The following is an 18,899-nucleotide window of genomic DNA, read 5'->3' on the forward strand; positions in this document are numbered from 1 at the left end:
CTAATCTAGGCTCTATTGAATATTTACTAGTAGGTCACAGCTGGCTTGTACAGAAGATGTGTAAATCTCCTTCAGCAACACTATGATAACAAATACAGGGAAAAAAATTAACGAAGAGAGATAGCAGAGGAGCACAAAGATGTTTCAGTCATTCTTCTTTCATTTGACTTTTGATTGCTTTACTCTTTCCATCTGCAATTCCTAGAGAGTCAAGTCAGCAGTGTTCAAAGGTTTCCTAGAGTGGAAGACATGAGCTGACAAAACGTTGCAGAGCAATTAGCTTTCACAGTGCCAGGGCTGTGCCTTTGTAAGCTGTAAACTGTTTGCTAGGTTTGGGTCCAGATTTACAACCTACCCAGGCAGGACACACAAAGCCAGGGCTTTGGTCCTTTGTGTGCACTTCGGGCATCACAGCTGCACACTGCTTTCCTGGACTTTAACAACAACAGACATTTGCAGCAAAGTTAAAATACCCCGTAGATTTCAAAACGTGCTTGGTTTTGCCCTTCTTTCAACAACTACTACTACAGAAAGCATTTAGTAATGAGGTAACACAGAGAAGAGTGTAGGAAAGGAGGGTCCTTGAACTTCTTCCCCCAGCAGAAGAGTCCAAATGCATCTTTATTATGGTCTTAAAAACACTTTCATAGGCACTTAGAGCATATCAGCCCTGGTGAGGAAGCCAGGCGAGTGAGAACCTAATGCAATGCCCTTCTCACCTGAATAGGGAAGATTTTTACTGCTACGTAGTCATTCATCAGCTGAGCCTTCCACACGCAGCCAAAGCGTCCCCTTGCCTTGATCTCCAAGAGCTGCAGAGGCTTTAGGCCAACCAGGGGAGAAGGGGGTGGAGGGCCAGGGTCCTGCACAGGAGAAAAATTGTTACCAGCTTAAGCTGGACTGTAAAAGGGAAGGGATGAATGGAGAGCTTGCATATGGGGAAAGAGACATAAAGAAGTGACATTTTATTTAATACAAATTATTTAGATGTACTTGCTTTGCAAGGTATTTGTATAGAACATATGTAATAATCTATGTCTCCAAGTGTCACTCTGTGTGTCAAACTACTGCCTGCCATCCTCTGGCAAAACCTGAATTCTCCTGTGTTTTCAATGCAAGAGCTATTTTGGGCTGTAAAACACCAATGACCTCAAGGCTACCTTCTGTCAAAAGTAGGAACTTTTTGAGCTTTGTGACCCAACAGCCAACTACACCTAAAACCTCCCTAATGCATTTCATTAGGCCTGTTTCACATAAACCTAGCAATGGGCAGTAAACAGGTCTGTCAGCATTATAAAGATCATATCTGTTTAAACTCTGCATTTGTGCAGGAGAACAACACAACCCTGCAGGATGCGTGGCATTGGAGCTCCGTCCTATCTGCTTTCAGATGAGAAAGGTTTACAGTATGGGCTGTTAAGAGGCAGAGGAGGGAGAGGGAGCTGCTTGGCCCTTCAGAAGAAACCAGAAGGCTCAGGGCACAGCAGAACCAGCAAGGACCAGTTCCTGATGGTTTTGGGTCATGAAGACAACCTCCTGCGTGCATTCTCTGATGGCTCATAAAAACTGAGCTTCAACAGGGAAAGCATCTCCCCTTGTCCCATAAAGCTGATAGGAACTTGATCATCTCTCTGATCTCTGCTCCTCTGCAAAGCTGGCTGAAATAAGACAATGGGTTTAAGAGTTTGAGGGGAAGGATAACGACCAAGCAGGGCCATGTAACTCCACCCCTCAGGAATCTCAGACATGGATAAACCCATCTAAACCCACCAGCCTCACAGGGAATGCTAACACCACCAAGGAGACCAACTGTAACACCAACTTCAAAAAGACAGGGAATAAAAGTTAGGTCACCTGAGAAGAGTGAAGCAAAAGTGGATGCGAACTTATACTGAGCAGTCTCCGTGACTTTTGTAAGATTCAAATAAAGGTGAGCAACTCCCTCACCTCATTAATGTCGACATGCCCGTAGGGAGGCTTGCGGTGACGGTACATCCAGAAGGCCAAGAGGATGGCCATGGAGAGGACAGCGATAGGGAGCAGTGAATAAACCAGGATGTTGAGCAGGGAGGGTGTTGGCGGTGGCGGCTCATATATGACTGCAAGGAAAGGAGCAGGGTAAATGAGGGAAAGGACCCTTCAGGCATGCAACAGCACTGTCAGCTATGTGTCTAGATGCAACCAAACCCATCCTTCCTTCTACTCCAAAGTTGACAATGCTTAGTGGTGTGTCACATCACATCCAACAGTATTCATAAGACTCTGTGGTTTATTCTTTTCCATACGACTATTAGTACTGGAGTTGCAATGTTCCAAACCACACTTTGCAAGCTGAACCTCCAACCGACCTTTATTTAAGATGGGTATTTCTTGCTGGGATACATAAAAGCAGATTTCCTTCTCTTAACCCTTCCAAATGTATTAAAGCAAGTACGAAATCCCTCACAGCATTGCTTTGACTTTTACAGTGATTGAGAAGATGTCAGTTTTTAGTAAAATGCTAGTGCAGCCACAATCAAGTGCGCTATTCCCACATTAGTTCTTGTTCCAAATTACATCAGTGCAGTTGAGACACAAACAATGGGAATACTAAATGGAGCCATGTTGCTATGTTGGAGACAGGGAAGGAAAAAATAGCAAGACTTGCCAAATTAAACAAAAAACTGTTAGAGAAAGAATATTTGCTACTACGTTGCTACGGGTACATTAATAACAGGAGATAATAAAACCCATGTAAACAATTAAAAACCTAACAGGAAAGCCCAGGAAAATCTGATAATGGTCTACTGGAACATCTCAGTAAATGTAGGTAGTCGGTAGCAAAAGAAACTATCCTAAGGAAAAGATCCACCTGCTTTAATAATTTTTATTGAATGATACTTTAGCAAGTGTACAGCTAGAATGTCATTTTTCTATTAGCCTCTGAAGAAGGACTTGCTATTACTTTTCTTCCTTGAAGTACATCTACAAACTCTGAAAGCAGACATACACACCCCTTCCCTTTCGATCCCCAGACCAACAAAATAGAAATCAAATGCAAAAATCCCAGCTGCTCAAGGTATTTTGAAACCTGTGACCTATGAAAATTAATGAAGAAGCTGTCAAATACCTTTTAAGAGTTTGAGTCTTGATCTATGTCCTCTTCCTCTTGTGCGAGATTTTGTTTTCTAATATCCCAATGTGAACAGCCACCATAAAGAAAACCTAATCCTTACTGACAGCATCTGAGGTGTTGGTACAACACACTTTACCCACAGCATGAAACAACCTTAGAAAAATATTCTTAAAGAACCACAGCAAAAGGATTTCTGGAATTTGTAACCAAAATGGTACTTTGTGTCCCATCAGATGTATTTTTTGTTCAACATCCAACAACTCAAAGTCATCACAAACTGGGTCCAGAGGAAGAGACCCCAACTCCCCATCCATCCAGTCACTCACCTTCTGGACCGGCGACTTCAGGCAAATGGGTAAATTTCTCATTGCAATAGTTGCCCTCACAGCAGCAGAAAAACACTTGAGGGTTTTCTTCTGTGGCCACACACTCCTGCCTGCGTCAGGGAGGGACAGACACAGCAATGAAGGGAAGAGAAAAAACAACATCAGCCAACTCCTGCTTCTTGTCTTTGAGAGACGACCTGCCCTGAACTGTCTTTTCCACATGCCTTCTCCTGCTGCTGCGCTGCACAGATCAGCACTCTCCACTTACAGAAAACAACTTGGCACTCAGATACCCCAGCGGATAGCAAAGACCCTTGAAAAGACCGTAAAGGAAACAAATGCTTCCATATGTACTGAAGGCATTAGGTGGCGAGTAATAAATAACAGCCACCGCCGCTAACTGAATGAGAAGCAGAAAAAAAATGGAGAGATGCCTCGTTCCCTGAACAGCGTCTTTCCCACTGCCCATATGTATGCTGTCAGGGGAAAGGAGTATTTGATCATGCAATTAAAGATTGTGCCATAAAGCATATATGACGAGGGCTGAGCTAAGACTGCTCTCACAGCCTTGAGCATCACTAACTCTACGCAGTAGAAGGACACCAGACACCAGCAGCATCAGTCCTGCTGCAGGCAGGCAGGGAGGGAGGCTGCAGGTTTTGTTTTTGGTGTCTTTAAGTTTAATTTTCAAGTGCCATCTCCTTCTCCTTTAAAAATCTTATTCCTGCACAAAAGCCTTTAAGAAAATCAGGTTGCAGCTCTCATTTTTTGTATTTGTCTGTTATCCAGGTAGCACTACAGCCTTCTCAGCACTGGGGTTTCCTTCCACACTGTGCAAGGCCTTAGGGGACTTCTACAGAGCAGACCAACTCCACTTCCACACATCCTCCCTCTCCCACAGATCAATGCCGAAAAAGGCATGCAGTGATTTTTGCAGTGCTCTAGCAGTAATTTCTTTTTCTTAAATGCCTGCTTCCCTTCCCTGCCACCTTTTGCTACACTACCTTCTGCTTTTAGTTATTAGGGCTGCAGAGCTCCCCTCTGCAGAGAACTGTATCAAACTATTTCCTGAAGCCCAGCTAAATTATATGCATAACTTCCTTCCTTTGACCATTCGGAGGAAGTAGCAAAACAATCATATGTGTTTGACATTATTACTCATTTATGAACCCATGCCAAGCCTCCCTTTCTGTGGTATCACTGACGTACTGCCATAAGAAGAATGGAAAAGGCTCTCTTCAATCATAACACAGGGTAGTTTCCAGTGCTTTATTCCTTTTGGGGGAAAAAAAGCAGCTATAGTTGAAATGTCTCCTGCAAGGTCCCAGCTGGGAAGCACTTGGTTTATTTTTCAGGCTTTTATTTTTTTTAAACTTCAAAGAAAAAAAGCAGCTATTTGACTTATTCAAATGAACAAAGATGTTTCAACAAGTTAAGCAATGTTTCCAGATGCTTTTTCGTGAAATCAGATAACAAGCCGTTTGGATTTAACAGCATCAGTATTGGAGTCTTCAATAGAAAACACATCCTTTGCTGAATCTGTTGCTTAAGAAATCAAGCTAATGAGTAAAAACAGCCTGCTCCACATCTGCAATTCATTATCCCTGTCTTTGAGTTGGTGTGCGCTTGGGGCAGACATCCAGGTACATATGACATATTATACTTAGCAAATATTACAAATGAGACAGTGGGAGAGAACGACACATTTTTCTATGGCAGCGAGGGCACGTTTCGTAGCGGTTCATGTGCTCTTCAAGGGAACGTGAACACAACCTCTCCACTGGAGCTGTGTAAATAAATGTAGAGCACACAAGTTGATTTTTAAACACTACCTTTTTCCTATAACCTTAAAAGTACATGTGCCACGTACTTGTTTCCTTAAGATAAAGAACAGAGTACTGAGCCATCACCCTCACATCTCAACCCTTTCACGCCTGAATTTTTCACCTTCCAGCAACAAGGAGGCAGTGCTTGGCACACACCAACACATACTGCCTGTGCTCCAAGAGCTGCAGCCTGGCAGAATAGGACCATGCCCCGCATCCAGGGAATACTCTTGCAGATACTACAGGCACATCTCCTGAGGCTGCACCCAGGCACTCAGCATCCAAGTGCTCAAAACAGAGACAAAAACGGTGTCAGCACAGCACCACTGATCAAAAAATCATCTTTTTAGCTATTTTTGACATCTTGGGATGCAACACTACCTGCATGAAAGACTGCCAGAGCATTCAAGGGAAGGTAAAAAAAAAGACTGCATTTAAACAGCCTTTATTTAATTAAAGCTAACCTTTATTTCAAATGTTGCTTTCAACACCTGTACTTTTTGTTAATTCTCAGAAGATCTTTTAACTTTGCTCTGGAACTATGACTTTAAAGAATCAGGCTGCAGGATAATGGATGCTCAACCCCAGGGCTGCAAAAAGGCTTGTGAGGAGCCCTGGAAACTTTTTACCATTGTAACAGAGCAACATACGATGACAAAGTTTAAGAACCACTACATCCCTTCACAGAGACACTCAGTGACAATACAAGTGTCACTGTATAAGAGAGCAAGCACTGAAAGGAGAAAACTGTTTACAGTAAACACTTCTGCTTGGAAGTAGGAAACTAAAGTGACCTTCTGTTCTCAGAAGGGTTGGCATTAAGATGACTAATGGGCCAAGGAGGATTGATTTATCGGGAAGAAATACAAATTTAACTATATATAGAGCTTGGCTATGCAACTGGCAAATGAATAGGTGTGATGGGAGAGTAACCTCAGTGCTAATAATAGAAGGAAGATGAGGAGCAACTCACAGTCAGGATAAGCTAAGGCAACAGTCACAAAAGCAGGGATAGTGTACAGCACTGAAGGGAAAATACTCTCCAGCCATAGGACATATCTAGTCCCATCTTAAGCTCCATGGCTTAGGACCTGATGACCTAAAACTTTTTGAATGAGAAGCTACAAAGATGCTCAGCTGGCAATTGCACAAAGGTGAGATCAACAACACTGCTGTTCTACCAAGGGAAATCCTTGAATTTTTATGTTCTGTTAATCATAATTGAAAGGGTTATGTTTGGGTTGATTGGTTGGCTATTTTGTATTTTTTTTTTTAACAGAAACACTGAGTCTAGGGCTACTGAACATTATCCTTTTAAACTGTGAAACTTCAGAAGGCTATTTTCTTTAGCTGTAATTCTTTTTCCCTCTGTAGAATTACATCAAGGGAAATGAGAAAAGACTAGTTTATTTTCCCAGCTATTTAATGAGGCTGGAGCCTTCGTACTGCAAAACCTTGCTCCTTTTCAGCTCGCTACAGGCAGCAATGCACAAACATACGTATTGCTTTTGTTGCCCCTCTCTTTCTCCTGGCCCGTCTCTTATCTCAGCTGAAGAACAGTGAAACTTTTTGCAACATCACAAACGCCAGAACACCTCAACCTCTAACCACCTCCAGATATCTGTGCTTTTCTAGAGAGCTCCCAATGATTCCAAGTTTTCCTTTGTATTGCCAAATGCTCTTGGAAGAAGGTATGACTCTTCATTTGATGGTACAGGACACGTTTTTCAACGCATGCCAGAATTATCAAAGCTTTGCTAAGAAAAAAAAACAACACAACAAAACACCTAAAAGTGCCTTTTGCAGCTTCTATTTAGAAAGCCAAAGTAAGTAAGTGAGAATTCTGAGAGTTGCATTAGCAACAGACATAATTACAGGAGATGAATGGGCCAATTGACTTGAACTTGCTTTCTTTCCTCAATGCAAAAACCCAAGCCTCTGCACTTAAGAGGAACAATTAAATCTGTATTCAGAAAAAACAGTTAAGCTATTACCTGTCATAACAGTTGAAGTCGTCTAACCAGCAGCCTTTCTTCACCAGCTCGATGGAGCCCGAGTTGTTTCTCCAGGAGGCGTAGCAGTGGAGCCGCTTGTCCTTCTCCCCCTCGCAGCGCTCCACACCACTCTGGTTGGTCTTCTCCAACTCCCAGTTGGCATTGTAGTAAATGCATTCCCTTGTCTCAGCCTCCCCATGGCCTGGTCCTGAAGCAAAATTCAAACCCCAAGTATGTTCAAGCAAAATCAGAAACATCTCTATGTGGCTATGCTTTAGGTGCTACATACATTTGCCTCCCTGATTGCTAAGAAGCTCACTGATGTGAGCTTCAGCACAGCATGGAGGGTTATTCTCCTTTGCAGGTGTGACGTAGGGAACAGAAAGGTGAGGTTTGCCTACGTTCACAACAGGAGCTCACAGTGAAGTCAAGAGCCCAGCTGAGACCTCCCCCAGATCTCCTCTAGCCAGTGCTTCAACCACAGGACAACTGGGGGATGTACTAGGCAACCCATACCCAGTACTTTCTAATCACAGAAACCCTGTTTAGGAAAGACAGCCTCCCAGGGTGCTACTTGCTGCTTACTGGGATGTCACACAACAGTTACCCTCCCTCTCCACCACTATTTTGGGAAGCACCACCTCAAAATAAATGGTTTCTTATGTGGGTAGGATGTAACTGAGGACAGATAATATTCATCCTGCCGAGGAGGGTCTGACCAGTTCCTATTCCTCACTTAGATCCCAGTTCTGGCTTATGTGAATAAGACTCCGTATGATAAATGCCGTATTTTGAGTTATGGCTGACACAGCTCATTCTGCCTCTCCACCCAAGCAAGACCTTCAGCAAAAAGCAACTCTGTTCCCCAAACAAATCTGGCCACCCCAAACAAAGGAGACTCCATAGTCTGTGGGTTTTCCCCCTTCAGAGCCCTGTACCAAAGGACCACATTCCTACTGCCCCGAGTGAAACAACGTGGTCAATGGCTCAATGTCTAAGTGGAGCGCAATGACAAGTGGCATTCCTCAGGAGTCGGCATTGGGACTGGTGCTGTTTAATATGTTTGTTGGTGGCACGGACAGTCGGACTGAGCGCACCCTCAGCAAGTTTCACGACAAAACCAAGCTGTGTGGCGCAGTTGACACACTGGAGAGAAGGAATGTCATCCAGAGGGACCTTGATAGGCTTGAGAGGTGGGCCCATGCAAACCTCGTGACGTTCAGAGAGATCAAGTGCAAGGTCTTGCACATGGGTCAGGGCAATCCCAAGCACAAATACAGGCTGGATTAAGAACATCCCCGAGGAGAAGGACTTGGGGATGTTGGTTGGCAAGAAGCTCAACATGACTCCGCAACATGCGTTTGCAGCCCAGAAAGCTAACCGTACCCTAGGCTGCATCAAAAGAAGCATGACCAAGCAGGTCAAGGGAGGTGATTCTCCCTCTCTGCTCTGCTCTGGTGAGAACTCACCTGGAGCACTCCATTCAGCTCTGGGGACCCCAGTGTAAGAAAGAAAAGAACCTGTTGGAGCAGGTCCAGAGGAGTCCATGAAGACAATCAGGGGTTTGAAGCACCTTCCCTATGAGGACAGGCTGAAACACTTAGAGCTGTTGAGCCTGGAGAAGCAAAAGCTCCAAGGCGACCTTAGAGCAGCTTTTCTGTACCTAAAGGAGGCCTACAAGAAAATTGGAGATGGACTCTTTATCAGGGAGTGTAGTGATAGGATGAGGGGTAATGGTTTTAAACTGAAAGAGGGTAGATTTAGATTGGATAGAAGGAAGAAATTCTTCACTGTGAGGGTAGCGAGACACTGAAACAGGCTGACCAGAAAGTCAGTGACTGCCCCCCCTCCCTGGAAGTTTTTAAGGCCAGGTTGGACGGGGCAACCTGGTCTAGTGGAAAGTGTCCCTGTCCGTGGCAGGGGGTTTGGAACCAGATGATCTTTAACATCCCCTCCAACCCAAAACAGTCTGTGATAATTCCCCCATAGCCACCACGGCACAGAACTGAAACACAATTACAGACACATCCATTAAAAATGGATTCAAGTAAGGGAACACTGGTATCTGCATGTGACCTGTTTCTTGTCCTAAGCCTTAGAAATCCTCTCTCCATTTGGAAGCATTCTGCTTTGTAGGCATTTTTAGGACTAATTTAAAATGAGAAGAATAATGAAACAAACACACAGCATGTAAGCAGACAACCAAAAAAGGTACCATGAAACTTGTGATTTTGTAAATCCTGAGATGCCCTGCAGCCATCTCTCTTTGGGATTACTCAACGTAAGGCAAGGTCAGACCTGGCCATTATTTTGATCAATTGCAATCATGCAAAATGTAGGTATCCCAATAAAATATGTTGACAACTGGGTAGAAAACACAGATGGATCCCGCAGGATGGTGAAACTGAAGTGCTGTGCTCCCAGAGTAGCCAGACCTTTATAAAGCACAAAGTATCTGTCTAGAAAATTTTGCAGTGCTTTCATGACTTTACCTTCTCCAAAGGCCATGCAACCTTTAATGTTGAGATTAAGGCAGACAGGGCCATGTCTGGACAATCTAAATGCAACCCAGCCTGTAATTCCCACTCAACATGGCAAATCAGCCACTTCTGAAAGGTCTCTACAAAGTGATGCAATTCAGTCTTTATAAGACACTGAGCAGCAAGTGGTTTACAGCCAGCAGAGAAAACACCTGGCCTGGGCACAGGCACAAGCTCCAAGCTCCGGATACCTTCTGTAGCCTCGATGTTTCCATACCTGAACACCCACCTAACTAGCGATGTATATACCCTCACAACACCCCATCAGAGAAGGCAGTATTTCTTCCAAGTGAAAATCCAACACAGCAAGATTAAATAATTTGTCTCAAGTGAACACGATGCTGAGGGGAGACTGACCTGCCCTTCCAGAGCCTGCAACTCCTCAAGTTGCCAAGTCTCCAAGTTGTTACCTGGTGGCAGGATCACCTCCAATTTTGCATTGCATAGAGAGCCCTTTAGAGATGGTGCTCGAGCTAGAGATTGCATTCAAGCTATTCAGTGTAGCCTGATCTGCTGTGGGGATTCAATCCTCTGCGTCAAGCCAGGCATCAAGCAAGGAGTACAGATGACCTGGCAAGGAGGGGAAGTGGAATTGCAAGAAGGTTACAGGAGAAACCATAGTTTCTGCACAAGCTAAGGGTGACGTGTCCAGATGGCTCTGATATCAACACCTGGACTCAGCGATAGGTAGTTTTCATGCAAACTCATCAGACTAGGAAGATCTCTTTGAAAGTCAGAGGTGTTCAATCCTTCAATAACACTTCCTGGGAAGAATGTTTAATCTTCATTGTGGGAAAGACTGCAAGGGAGGAAGGGTTTGAGAAAGTCATAAAGCTGACTTCTGAAACTGAAAATTATATTCAAAGCACACACGAACAAGAGCTCAATTTCAATAGCACCTGCAGGTTTTTATCGGCACTTGCAAAGCTCCATCCGAGTTTTCCTCTGACAAGTTGCTTACTATAATAAAAACAACCTACCAATATCCCTCAACACAGAACAGTGTCAATATTGACACTCCTTGTTAAAGCCTGGATATTTGTTCTCTTGATACTTACACCATGCTTTGTTAGGGCAGATTAAGCATTTTTGCTAAATACTGATTAAATCAGCAGGAAAGTGAAGGAGCATTGTCTTATGTGTAGGGAGGGCGATATCTTTTTATTTATAAAGGAACAAATAAATATCTTAGCTTCACTGTAATACTACATATGGCTTCCAGCTGATACCTGATAGCTAATACTCACTATCACCTTCTGGTCCAGTCCTTGAAATACATTTTGTAGTATCGTTTCCATCATCCCAAACTGAATCCCTAGACGGAAATTTCCTCTCCCTCCCCCACCTCATCTCCCAGAAAACAGGAAGGTTTAATGAACTGTTTGCCTGGGAAACAGCCCCAAAATCTAATCCTGGCTCAACCACCTCCGTCTGTAACCTCGAGCAATATTGTGCAGCCTCTGTTTTCTCCACCTGCAATGAGGGCCAATGCAACACACAAAGCTGCAGTGAGATTTGATGTTTCCACTGTGCTTTGAAAAGGGAATGTTAAAAAGATGTGAAGCAGGAGCTGTATCGGCTCTGGGACCAGCAAACCATGGCTGCTAAATCCTGTGTTGAGCCCAGGCTCCCTTCCTCCAAGACAGTCGCCTTTTCTGGAACAAGTTTCAGCTGAAGACTAAGATCTGCTTGCAAACATGCAAACCCAACTCGGCAGACAGCAACCGCTCCAGGAAAAAGGCCCTTTGCAGTTTTTCCCCTGCTGTCAAATCTTAGATGAATTGAGTAAAAGCATGTATAAAGTTTTGGATGACTAAATACATGCACATTTTCATTAAAACAGCTCCTAAGGATGCTTGCATTAAGGATACACTTTAAAAACCGGTGTGCTTGCTACCGGCTTTCAGATCTTTTTAAAAAGCCATTTGGTAAGGATCCTCATCCTGCTTGGTGCTCAGGACTGCAAGAAACGCTTCTGTTTGTGCCCAAGATGGTCTCAGCAGAAAGGGGCATGGCTCCAGGACAGGGTATTAATTTACCTGCTGGTTTAGCTCATCAAGAAACACTCACACCTTGTTCTATAATGGATCACACTGAGACCAAAGTTTGTCGCTAACTGCCTTATCTGCACTCACTGCATTAAAACCCTCAACTGAATGGAGGGAGAGGGAATTGAAACAGGGTTTTCTCCCTTTGAGGTAGCATGGTGGGATGGTGGTAACTAAGAGGAGGAACTCTGAGCTATGCTCCTGCATCTCCAGGAAACCATGTACTTTTTCCTGCCTCCTCTTCCTCCCTTGGGCAATGGGTATGTAAGTGCCTGTTTCCCCAAGGCCACTGGAGGTCTGTAAGAAACAGGTAGGAGAGATCAACCATGTCCTGATTCTCATTTCAAGTTGCAAAAAAAATCAGAGGGTACTTCCCCAAAATGGGCACAGGAAGCGCTTGTCTCCTTCCGCCAGACACAGCTGATGCAACAAGGGTTGGATTGGACTTGAGTGGGCTTCCGTCAACGCCCAGCAGCACAGTCTTGCTCAAGGGAGGTGTTGAACCAAACCTGAGCAGCCGAGGGAAGGGACAGGATTAATTTTGGCAACAGAAAGGCTTTCCAAAAACAAAAGCCTTTGGGTACAGTCACAAACCACAGCTTGAGATGGACTAAAGGGGCTGTGTCCCCAGGTCCTGCCCTCCCCTCCCTACAATGCTCTTGCAGTCTCCCTCATGTCAGCATTGGTACACATTAGGAAAGCTGCTGAATTCCTTCATTTGGTGGCATTGCCTGGTAAGGACATGCTGCTTATGTGGGGAGGAAAATAAAACATACCAGGGAACTGCTTAGATTCTGGCAGAAAGTCATCAGGACCTGGGCACAACAAAATGTAAAAATTTGCTAAGCAGGTGTTTGAAGATCACTGTCAGAACTTGGTCCTTGGGCCCTTGTTCATCTCCTGCCTAAACCAGCTCCACCAGCCAGAAAGCAAAGGTTGGAGAAAATGCTGTTTCCTACCCAACAGGGACTCACATTAGGTACAGGCAAGAGGTACAAACGCTGGTGGAATCTGATGACCCCTGCCACACATATGTATTTTGCAGGGGAGATGTTTCAACCAAATCTGCAGAAACTACCGCAGACAGAACTGCCTTGCTGCATAGGCAGCACTTTGCAAAAAATGCTGAACAAGCAAACCAAAAGCATGAACATCAGGCAGGAGCATGGCATATCCAGCAGCGCAGCCTGCTATCAACCCCAGTTCTCTTCATGGAAAATAACCTCATGTCAGCAGCTAGGCAAAAGCATAAAAATTTTAATACCACAATCCATAGATAGTCATTTGTGAGAAGAAGGGCCCAGGAAAGCTAGTTAATATTCAAGGATCACCTTCTCCAAGCTCAGAAGTGATGCATCCCAATAAAGAGGAAGTCAGGCAAAAACACCAGAAGTCCTGCATAGATGAGCTCGCGGACAAGCTCATACACAAAAAGGAAGCCTTCAGAGGGTGGAACCAAGGACAGATAGCCTGGGAGGAATACAGAGAAATGTCCGAGCAGCCAGGGATCAGGTTAGAAAGACCAAAACCCTGACAGAATCAAATCTGGCCAGGACGACATGGGCAACAAGAAAAGCTTCTATAGGAACATGTGGGCCCTCTTCAGAAGGAAATGGGAGGCCTGGTTACCTAGGACAGAGAAGGCTGAGGTATCCAATGACTTTTTTGTCTCAGTCTTCACCAGCAAGTGCTCCAACCACACTGCCCAAATCACAGAAGGCAAAGGCAGGGACTGAGAGAATTAAGAACATCCCATCACAGGAGAAGATCAGGTATGAGACCATCTAAGGAACCTGAAGGTGCACAACTCCATGGGACCTGATAAGATGCATCTACAGGTCCTGAAGATAGAAGGAATAAATTCTTCACTGTGAGGGTGGTGAGACACTGGCACAGGTTGCCCAGAGCAGCTGTGGCTGCCCCCTCCCTGGCAGTGTTCAGGCCAGGTTAGACGGGGCTTTGAGCAATCTGGTCTAGTGGAAGGTGTCCCTGCCCATGGCAGGGGCATTGGAACTAGTGATCTTTAAGGTCCCTTCCAACTCAAACCATTCTGTGATTTAAGGAATAAAGTCCGAAGTCCTGTTTGAAATCAGAGTTTAAGGAAGAATTACACTTTGCAGGAGCAGACTGGTTTCTGGCATCCTACTGCATCCACCCAGAGCTTCAGGGATGATGCAGAGTGGCTTCTCCCAACACCTTCCTCAGTCAAAAGCCACATGCAAGTATCTTTACATAAAATAACATCAAGCCCAAATATCTCCCAATGCATCATGAAGGCAGAAGGAGGCTACCCACCACCAACCATTTTTGGGGTGTAAATCAACTTTTTGACCTCAGCCCTGAGAAACTATCATGCCAATTCTCTTGGGTCAATTTTCTGCTCCAAATGACTGAGGCATCACTAGGTTTTTGCCAAGCAAGACCCCCAGCACCTATCCGAGGCATGTAATGATGGGAAGAGCAGTTGAAACATTGCACGATGTGGGAAGCTCTCTCGCCTCTACTTGGGAGTTGCAAGGCACAGAGGGAGCTCATTAAAAAGGGTCCTCTTGAACTGAAGGACTTCAGCCTGCTGAGGCATGGGACCTTGCTGCTGATCTGAGACTAAACTCTGCTCTCCTAATTTGGAGCTGCTGACAGATCACTAAGGCTGTGTCATTATCCAACAGCTGCTAAATTATAGCCAAGATCCAGTGTAGCAACTCTGGGTCTAGGTGTTAGCGGTTGCTGGGCTCCCAGCTCATAATTAGATACATAGGGAATATCTTCCCCAAGGCTGAAGGCTGCTATAAATCTCAACTCTTTATCTCTGCCTGTCCCCTTTTTAAAACCTAAAATGAAAGTATATACAAAAAGATGGGATGTGTCAAAATAGTCTGCATAAACACTGAGTGATTTACCAGACAGTCTGTTTGCCTAACTGTCAAAACCACAGGGCTTTATATATGAAACTGTGTATGCAACTGAAGTTATTTGCAAACACTTAGTTATATCCCTATATAGCTATTTGTACATGTAATTTTATAATATAAAATGACAGAGATTGTACACTGAATTGGGGTAATTGCCCTCTAATTTGGAGGGTAATTGCATGTAGCAATTAAGCAACTGCGGATGCATTCTTGCATGTGTGATTATGAAAGTCGGGCCCTTTGTTTGAGGTTTGGGTTTGTTTTCAAGAGCTATCCCTCAAACCGCAGCACGGTTGAGCAGAGCTGGGAAATAAAAGGCTGCTGGGTGCTCAACTTGCAGCACAGCATCCACTGGGATGAGCCACTTCAGCACTGGCTCACACCCGCCCCGTCCCATTGTTCAGCTCCTGCGGGGATGCTAAACCAGCCGCCTCCGAACCCGGGGCTGCATTTTGGCACATCTTTCAGTAGGGGGACCACAATCTAAGCATGTGTAGAGCACACACTGGGAGGCACTGGTGGGGAGGCAAAGGCAGGGAAAGAGGGCTGCCGCCCCCCAGCTCTTCCTCGCCCAGACACCTGCCCAGAAGTTATGTGAATGACTGCAAATTAAAGAAATAGTTGTTGCTACCATATTGGATTCCAAAATTAAGCCAGGAGAAGGCTTGCAACCAGGAAAGCTTGGAAAATGTTGTTCTGGAGAGACCACCCAGTTGCATCTCTACAGAGCCAATAATGAATCTACAATTAGTAAATGTTGCTCCAGCACTTATTCCCCAAGCGGGGTGATTTCATTCCTGCTGTACTTAAATAATAGGGTCTATATATGTTTTTAGGCAAAGCATCAAACTAGCGATGACATCTGCAGTTAAATACATAACTGTACATGAGGATTTAAAGACTCATTGCTTGTATCCCCTGTTCTTTCACAAAAACTTTGAAATGGCAGAGCCACACAAAACAGAAATGAGGCCCCTTAACTCTGCAGAGCCCCATTCTTAAGCCAAAACTTCACCCCACCTTTAGGGACCTCTGGCCAGCATACACACAGGCACAGAGCAATAAATATCCAGGGCTTGCCCCTTCCAGCCAGCATGTAGAGATGGAATGTAGAGATGGGCACTGCCTTGGCTAATTAAAAAAAACCAGTAAAGCATCGACTACTGCAAAATGTTTTGGTTCTTAAGCCAGATCAGGTAAAATGGGGCCCATATAGCACCGAGAACAGCAACAGAATAATGCCAAGGGAAGACATTACTTTGAATTTTGTTTTCTGTCAATACATTTGGCATATCCCACAATAAAAGAGCTCTAAGTTTTCTAGTCAATCAATGGCTGTTAATCTATTATCTCAGCATATATTGCCATGGTAACCTGCAATGATGCCATTGACAACCAGTCTCAAAAGGACAGGAGGCTTTAAGTCATTTTCTTTTAAAATTAAAAAAGGAACTTTAATATTAAGAAATACATCCTCCCTGCTCACCAGGGATGACAACTCAGGGGTTCTATATTCACACCATGACTCACGCTTCACAGCTTCCACGGACATCTGTGTAGCAATCCCCCCCCCCCCCCCCCCCCATCTCTTTTTTAACGAGTTTAAGTCAGTAAAAGATAACAAGAAAATTATTCAAAAGAATTAGATCTTTATTAGAATTTTCCCCAAAACTTTTAGTAAAATCCGTTTTGTAAAATATAGAGAGCATGTATCAAGAGTAATTACTACCAGCTCGGGGAAAGGATACAATAAAGGTTTAATTCTTCTGAATAATTTCCCTGGTATTTTAAATGGAATAGGGTAGATAGAAGGATCCAGAGAAGGACATGCAGCATCCCAGCTCCTTACAAATCCATAAAACCAGGCAGATTCCTGTTTAGGGAAGACAGAGCTGAGTGAGATGACAGCATTATTCGATTTAGTGAAATACTGAATGTACACACACACACGCACGCACACACACACACACACACAGAGAGCTGATGAGATTAATCTCTTGGCCCAAAGGGGAGGATAACTCAGGAAAAGGTTTAGTAAATCATTCCTCTGGCCAGGCAGAGCGATCCAAGAAGGTTTGGCCAGGTCACCAGCTGGACTGGTGTGCGGCAGGACAGAAACGTTGCCAGCAGTTAATCAATTTTTGGAAGCAGTGCATTTTTGACTTGAACTCAGCTGGTCATTTCTATATTTTATTTAAAGAAGAGATCATTTCAGTTATCCATTAGAAAAATCCTATTTTGTAGCATTTCAGTTAAGGACAAAGCCAAAATGTAATTAGATTTCTCCCTTCGCATCGCTAACTGTATCTGTCTTCCCAAAAAAGGTTTTAGTTCTTTAATAAAACCATCAGGGAGATCAATCAAAAGCATTTAATGCCGTGGTGCTTCTGCAGTTCATGTTTAAATGCACTTTGGGTCACAAACGAGGCAATTTGGACAGCAGAGCTCAAACCAGATTAGTAATATCGCAGAAAAAAAAGGCCTAACTTCTTTTTCCTTTTTCTTTTTTTTTTTTTTAATACAGATACATCCTCCTCCACTGCACCCAAGAGAATAAAACCAAAATCAAGTCAGCCTCGACAAACACTAAGTTACGCATCCAAAAAGGGCCCCACCACCTACCACCTGCCTGCAGGCGGCGTGGGGTGGAGAATACGTGAAGCTGCAGACTGCCAATCCAAACCTCCCGAGATGCTGAGCTGCTGTCTACCTATGTGTGACCATCCCCAAGGATGCCACCTCATGCAGGACCTCTATCATAAGCGTACCAGGCAAATGCCGACTCCATCCACCCTGCTCGCTAGGAGACACCTCCTGGTTTCCTTTACACCACTATACCAAGAAAACACCTTGCTCCACATAGGATTTCAATAGAGGAGGGGTTGTCTTTTCTCCCCAGACTATGAGTTTTCAAGCAAGCATATAGTTATTGAGAGGTTTTTTTTTCCTTAAATTTGAGGTGTACATTTACAAAAGCATTAGCAGAGCATTTATTTGGCTTGTAATAGCAACAACTACTCTCTGGCATGAAAAATGGGCCCCTGTGGGCTAAGCAATGTGCAAATAAGCTACCAAGAAGTTTGTCTCAGCCCCCAAACTTTGCAGCCTCAGTGACGGAAAACATTAGAGTTTAATGACAAGATTAAGTTATTTCCAACTACACTCCTAAAAATGAAATAGAGGGCAGATTTTGACCAGATGCCACAAATCACTGAGTAAAATATGCAGCAAATTCTGAAATGACATTTAAAACATAATCATTTGTTCTCTACAGTTCTCTTCAGGAGCCAGCATGAGGTCTCCAAAGAGCATGGGAGGAGGAAGTGAAATCACATATGTTCGTAAATATTCCCCCCCCCCAACACAGTGAAGTTTTGAAAAGCTTTCAAAGCAAGCCTACAAAAGAAATTTCCTTACAGCAAAGGGATGAGGATACGGGAGCATCTCCTTGTGGAGTGCAGAGATTTAAGGAACAGCAATAACCACGTGGCAATACCATTCCCAGATCTTTGACATGTGCCTGCTCCATCCTACCATCCTCATCCTCCTATGCTGCTGCCACCAGCAGAAATACTTTTCAGAGCTCCTGATTTCTAAGGTCTTCTCCTGGGAGAGACTGGTTGTGTGTCTAACACACCACAGCACACCTGGCGAGACACAGAGAGCTTCGGTACCCAAACAGCAGCACCTAAATTCATAATCTACATGTGGCCCTTTGAGATCTATCAGCAGGGACATTTCAAATATGCTTTAAAATGTGCTGAGTCTACTAAGATTGGGCCCCAAGTGCTTTTCTATTGATTCTGCTTGACATTTCCAAATACCACAATTCCAAATTTAATTCACTGGTAATTGGAAAAACTGTAATGCATGTAAATGGACAAGAAGATGTTGGAAGTCCAAAAGGTCAAGCATCAGGAAAGCATGCCCCCAAGAACTAAATGATGTTTGTTTGTCTTCTTGTCACCCTCTTCCACTTGAATAATCAAAGCTTGGACCTGAACAGTTTTCTCAGCAGAATAGAGAAAGAAAGAAAATAAAAAAGCACCATCACTTTAGACTGTGGGACAAGGTTCAAAATCACTGTTTTAAACTCCATCGTTGACCAAAATTCAAATAAACCACAGAGATGACTCAC

At 44.0% G+C, this 18,899-nt stretch overlaps 1 protein-coding gene across 2 annotated transcripts in view; it reads right to left on the reverse strand.

Annotated features, from left to right (window-relative positions):
* Window positions 1–18,899, reverse strand: part of ACVR2B (activin A receptor type 2B) — a 99,250-nt gene that overhangs the window by 12,179 nt on the left and 68,172 nt on the right. For both annotated transcript variants that reach the window (XM_074897939.1, XM_074897938.1), the window contains 4 exons: window positions 7,262–7,469; window positions 3,442–3,551; window positions 1,948–2,099; window positions 720–863 (listed from right to left, as the gene is read on the reverse strand). In XM_074897939.1, the coding sequence (XP_074754040.1) occupies window positions 720–863; window positions 1,948–2,099; window positions 3,442–3,551; window positions 7,262–7,469 (614 nt within the window). The remainder of the gene's footprint in view (window positions 1–719; window positions 864–1,947; window positions 2,100–3,441; window positions 3,552–7,261; window positions 7,470–18,899) is intronic.

Source organism: Athene noctua, chromosome 2 (assembly GCF_965140245.1).
Source record: "Athene noctua chromosome 2, bAthNoc1.hap1.1, whole genome shotgun sequence".
Lineage (NCBI taxonomy): Eukaryota > Metazoa > Chordata > Aves > Strigiformes > Strigidae > Athene > Athene noctua.